General features: G+C 62.5%; 1 protein-coding gene across 2 annotated transcripts in view; it reads left to right on the top strand.

Annotated features, from left to right (window-relative positions):
- Positions 1 to 934: 934 nt before the first annotated feature.
- Positions 935 to 6,000, top strand: part of FAM20A (FAM20A golgi associated secretory pathway pseudokinase) — a 14,412-nt gene continuing 9,346 nt past the window's right edge. For both annotated transcript variants that reach the window (XR_014684466.1, XM_084491825.1), the window contains exons 1-2: positions 935 to 1,381; positions 5,815 to 5,999. Coding sequence is in view for 1 of the 2 variants with exons in the window: in XM_084491825.1 (XP_084347951.1) it covers positions 1,026 to 1,381; positions 5,815 to 5,999 (541 nt within the window). In the remaining variant the exon portion in view is untranslated. The remainder of the gene's footprint in view (positions 1,382 to 5,814; position 6,000) is intronic.

Here is a 6,000-nt window from a genome sequence, read left to right as displayed (position 1 = left end):
TTGCTTGACCAACAGCTCTGCTGACAGATGCCCGTTTGCGTGGCTCAAAAACCCAAATCCCAGCACAGGTCCCAAAGCCTCTGCTCCAGGCAGCCGAAGCCGTACTTGACTTTCCCTCTTTCTGCAGTTTATTTTTTGTTCTCCCTTCAGCAGAGCGCCGGAGCCAGGCTAGTCTGGTCACGCTCCCTTTGTTTACAGCCAGTTTCTCCTCCATTTTCCTCCTTTGGCCTGGTGCTTCTCAACCTGCTCCGCGCTGGCACCCCCAAACCTCACCCCGGGGCTCTCCGGCCCCCTGGACGTCCCCCAGCAGCTCCCAGTGCTCCCACAGCCCGTCCCAGCACGTTCCCACCGCGAGCCTCTGGGAGCAAACCACCGGGGCGAGTTTCCTCGAGTCTTTTTATTTATTTTTTTTAAGTCCTTAAAGAAATAAAAGCCGAGCAGGAGCCGTGTGCCAGCAGCACGGTGGAGGGGTCGCAGTGCAGCTGGGGGGGCTGCCCGCTCTGCACCCACAACTTGCCCCCAGCCCCACACACCCCAGGACCCCTCAGGAACCCCCCAGGACCCCTCAGCAACCCCCAGAGCCCTCCAGCACCCCCTCAGGACCCTCCAGCATCCCCTAGGACCCCTCAGCACCCCGCAGGACCCCCCAGCACCCTGAGGGGTGCGCACCCCGCTCCCCTCCAGCAGCCTCCGCTTTCGAGAGAACGGGACCGGGGGTGGGGACAGAGGTCCGGGGGGCAGCTCCCCGGGTCCCCCGCTCTCCCTTTCTCCCCGCCCCGGCCTCTCCCCGCGGCGGGGGCCGGCCCCCAGCGCCCTGCCCGCTCCCCGCCCCGAGGTGCCCGCACGCCCCGCTCCGCCGCTCGGGCTCCCCCCCGCGTCCTGCACCGGGAGGAGGCGACGGCGGCGGCTGGGGCAGGGCTACCGATTCCCCCCCTTTCCAAAAAAAATAAAAAAATAACAAAAAAATAATAAATAAATAAATAAATAACCCCCAACCGGGTGCCTCCCGGTTCCCTTCGCCGGCCATGCCGGGACCGCGGCGGGACCGGCCGGCCGTGCTGCTGCTGCTCGGGGCGCTGCTGGCCGCAGATCTCTACTTCCATCTCTGGCCGCGGGTGCGCAAGGAGCTGGCTCCGGAGGGACCGGGGGGTCCGGGCTGCCCCTGCCGCCCCCCTCGCCCCGCTACCGCCGCCGCCGCCTCCGTCCCCTCCCCGCCGCCGCCGCCGCCGCCACCCCGCGGCCGCGCCGCCGCCTCCGCGCTGCGGCGCCTCTTCGGGCACCCGCTGTACCGAGCCACCGCGCCCCCCGGCCCCGCTGAGCCCCTGCTGGGCGCCCGCGAAGCCCTGCGCTACTACCGGCGGAAAGCGGCCCGCTGGAACAGGTGCGTCCCGCCGCCGCGGCACCCGGACCCCGCAAACCCGGCCCCGGTAGACGGCTCCCCCGTGGCTGGTTCTGGGGAGCCGGCGCTGGCACCCATCTCTGGGTATCCTGTCTCTGGGGAGCCATCTCTGGGACCCATCTCCGGGAACCCCATCTCTCTGGGAACCCATCTCTAGGAACCCCATCACTGGGTACCCATCTCTGGGAACCCCGTCTCCAGGTGTCTGTCTCTGGCACCCATCCCTAGAACCTGTTTCTGGGTACCCGTCTCCAGGAATCCCATCCCCAGGTACCCATTTCTGGGTACCCATCCCTGGCACCCATCTCCAGCATTCATCTCCGGGCACCCGTCTCTGGGAACCCCATCCCCAGGTACCCATCTCCAGGTACCCATACCTGGTACCTATTTCTGGGTACCCACCTCCAGGAACCCCATCTCCAGATACCCATTTCTGGGCACCCATCTCCAGGTATCCATCTTTGGGATCTCCATCTCTGGATACCCCTCCCCAGATACCCCTCCCCAGGTACCCATCCCCAGGTACCCATCCCTGAGCACCCATCCCTGGCTACCCCATCCCCATCACCCCATGGGATGTGCCTGGGGGCTTCCTGGGGTCCCTGCTGCTCTGCTGGGGGAGGTGAGGAGGTGAAGGATGAGCCCCTGTCAGCTGTGTCACCCCGGGGATAAGTGCCTCTGCTCTGTGCCACCTTTTTCAGCTTGGGGACAGAACAGAACAGGTTCCTTGTGCCCAGCAGTTCCTTGTCACCCAGCTGGGTGACAGCCGGAGCCCCCGACTGTCACTGCAGTCTGTGATAGCGGTGCTGGGGGGCTGGCTGCCCGTCCAGCCCCTCTCCTGCTCCCCTTGCCAACTTCTCTGCTGCAAGAGAAGGTGTGGAGGCTTTGACTTTTAGCCAGAAAGCGATTCCCAGCTCCGAGCCGCTCTCCCAGCACAGCTCTCTTCTTGCTGCCTCTCCCAGCCCCAGCCATGGTCGTGGGAAAACTTCCCCTGTCCCCCCGTCCCCAGCCCTTCCGTGGTGCTGTCACCCGAGGGATGGTGACCCTGGGCACCAACTCCGAGCGTGGTCCCTGCCCCAAATCCCCTCGCAGGAGGGCTGTGTCCCAGCTGGCAGCAGCCAGCATCCCCTGCGTCCCCGCTCCTCCCTTCACCCCCCTGGCCTCTTCCTTCTCTCCCTGCCCGGTGACTGAGGATGGGGCGAGGCAGTGCTGTAAAGGGGTTTTTACATCAGCTGGGTGGGACGGCGAGCAGCAGCGGGGTGCAGGCGATGAGCACACGGCTTTGCAATGCTCCCAGTGCACAAGAAGCCCGGCAAGGAGCTAGGGTGCAGGCAGCAACCCCGCTGCTTCCCACTCCAAAACCACACAGGGCAGGAGGGGATGTGGCCACTGTCTGTCCCCGAACTTGCCATGTCCCAGCAGAGCCCAGTGTGGTCCTTCCTGTGCCCGCTGCACCGCTGCCAAGCTCCGAGCAGAGCCACAGCCAAAAGCAAAGCCATTAATGCACGGAGCACCGCCGGCTGCCCTTGGACTCTTCGCTTAAGCAGCAGCAACTAAAAATAACAAAACGGTGCACAAAGTGGTGGGGAGAGCCTCGGGGATGCGGCGGTGGCAGGGCTGGAGCTGTTCTGTGTTCTGAGCAGGGTCGGGGCCCCGAGAGGCTCTGCCTTTGCTGGAGGCAGCCCGGGGGAGGGCAAAGCCTCTCCAGGATCCCCTCGAGCCCCTGGTGCTGTGGGGAGGCGCAGGGCAGGTGGGTGCTGAGCTGGGTTTCAGCACAGAGCTCAGTTTGGCGGCGATGGTGAGCATCCCGGGGACCAGGCTGGGCACTGCACCTGAGGCTGAGCAACGCCTCGGGGACACGCCAGGATTCGGGGAGCAGGATGGGACCGCGGGGAGAGGGGACGTGACCAGCACCAGGATCCTAAGCACCTCCAGAAGAGCACTTGAGGCCAGGTGCTCGCAGCAGCAATGGCATGATCTGCAGCCCAGCCTGCAGGACGGGCCCTGCTGTTTGGTCAGAAGGCTGCGTTTCCCTCTGGTATTTGCTGCTTTGTTTAAAAGCGCTCTCGGCACTGATGCCGTGGCCACACGTTGCCTTGTGCTCGGAGGTTTGGCCGTTCTGGAGCCAGGAGGAGATCTGCAGGGCCGCCTGCCCTTGTTTGACTTCCAATTGCACCTCTGGGGAGAAGGGGGCAGCGTATTGATTGCTCCTCAGCCACTTGGAAATAAAATATATGGTGCTCGTAAACAGGGAAGGCGCTGGGGCCTCTCCTTTCCTTGGCACTGCAAACTGAGCACAGAACGAGGAGGCACTCACCAGGGCTGCTGCGTTTCGTAAGGCCATTCGTTGCTGTGGGCACAGATGAATTTATGGCTCCAGGAGGCCAGAAGCACTGCACGGCTGGCGTCCTCCCTGTTTCTGCTCCTAGGCCTGGCCCCCAGCACACCCCGCAGTGTGCCCGGGTGCTCCCCTTAAGCGGGGCCAACCCCCGTACCTAATGCATGGCACAACTGCTTCGTTTTTGTGTCTGCAAGGGAATAAATCGGTCTGGGACTCTGCCAGTCCGTGGCGTGGTCCTGGATGTGGCAGAGTTGGGATGAGAGCAGTGAGGGAGCACGGCGAGGTGCATCCTACCTGCACGCAGCGCTCGCTGCCCGTCCCGTTGCCTTCCCCTGGTATCGGGCGAGGAACGGAGCTGCAGGATGCCAACCATCTGCTGAGGCTGGTGGGGATGCGGGAAGGGAAGAGCAAAGAAACAGCCGTGCCCCTTCCAAACAAACAAAACAACCTGCTGAAAAACTCCAGAGCTTATTTTTATCCTCGAAGGAGCAGCTTCAATGCCCCAGACTCTGACTGAGTGGTCAGCCCTGCCCACGGCACAGAGCCCGGTAGCACGGGGACACCAGGGCCAGCAGACACCAGTACCCCAAGCCCGGTGTCACCCCACACCGTGCCCCTCGCAGCCCTGGCCTTCTGCTGCTGGATCCATCTGAGCACAAAGCCTGGGCAACCCCGGGGCTATTTATAGCAAGCTATAAATGAACCCTTTTTATTATTATTATTTTTTTTACATTATTATGTCTTTTGCAGAGCTCTGTTCTTACAGGGAAACATTTCTGGAATCCTGGGGGGACAGGAGAGGCCGAGGGAGCCATGTTTTGGGTTTCAAGGCTTGCAGGGGGCCGCAGGCCCTGCAGCACCGTGCCCGCTGCACGTTGTGGCCGGAGCTGCCGGCTGCGAGCTGCCTTCCCTTGCCCAACGGCTGCATTTTTTCCCCATTGCTCACCGCCACCCGCGGGGGAACGGGCCGCCTGCATGGGAAGCGGGAGAGCAAATATGGTAAAATATTCGGGCAGGGAAATTCCCTAGGGAAAATTCCTGAGTCATTCCCCAAAACGGGACACCGGGGTCTTTTCTGTCCCGCTCTGGGGATGCATGCTGACCGCGTGCCTCTGGCTGGCCTGGTCCCGCTGACCCAAAATCCCAATACAAATTCGGAGAGGGAACGGGCTGCCCCGACCCCCTGCTTGCTCCCTTCCCTCCATTTCACCCCAGCTGATACCAAGAAGGGCCCCTCAGCACCTCCAAACGTGCTCGGGTGGAGAAGGCAGATGGGACAGCCCCACAAAAGATGGGACAGCCCCACAAAAGCCACTGCCCTGCTCAAGGATAGAGGCTCTTGGCACCTCCCTGCCTCCATCGGCTCCATCACAGGCCCCGGGTTAATGAACCACTCGTTATCAGCCCCCTGTTTGCCCTCCCTGCTGTGTCTCGGCACTTTCAGAGCAAACTGGGCTTCGTTTTCCCCCTGTCAGGCCTGTATTTGCAGGCTCTGCCGGCGTTAATGAGAAACTAACGCTGTGTCCTCTGCCAGCTGCATGAGTGACATTTGGTGGTAGTTTAGCCAAGTTTGGGGCGAAACCACCGGTGTTTTGAATATGAGGGAAATGCTGGTGGCTTGTGGAGATCTCCTGGGTTTGTTGCAGCACCCAGGAGGCCCCCAGGGCTCCATCCACCAGGAAAGGGCTGGATTCAACCCCGAATTTAAGAGATCTAGGGCAGGACGCTGCCAGGCGGCCTCCAGCCTCCCTGCTCACTAAAGCACAGGCCACAGATCTTGGGAAGCAATTTCAGACCCCAGAGATTTTCCTAACATGCCAGCCCTGCTGCCTGGGACCTCCGGGCTCAGGAAAAAGCTCTGGCATAGACATAGTGATGGTAAAGAAAATCCTCTGAGGAGAACAAGCCCCCGTTGTTCCCCTGGGCTCTCCAGACACCTCACACTGCAGCCAGCCCCCTGCCTCAGTTTCCCCTCGAGCAGCACCATACCCACCCCATCAGACAGCGACCCCAGAGCACCGAGGATTCCCATCCCATGCCTCATCCTCCTCACCCTGTGCCCGCTGTCCTGCAGGAGACACAAGCTGTACCGGGAGGAGCTCAACCTGACGTCCCCGGCCACGCTGCTGCCGCTGCGGCCGGAGGCCAGCTGGCTCCAATTCCACCTGGGCATCAGCCGGGATGGGCTCTACCCTCGTTCCAGCCCCGCCGTCAGCAGGCTGCTCCGGGACATGCGGGATTTCTCCACCGTCAGTGCCGG

Source organism: Aythya ferina (assembly GCF_964211825.1).
Source record: "Aythya ferina genome assembly, chromosome: 18".
Taxonomy (NCBI): domain Eukaryota; kingdom Metazoa; phylum Chordata; class Aves; order Anseriformes; family Anatidae; genus Aythya; species Aythya ferina.
Note: the sequence above shows the minus strand (reverse complement) of the source record. Positions and strands in the feature narration are given on the sequence as shown.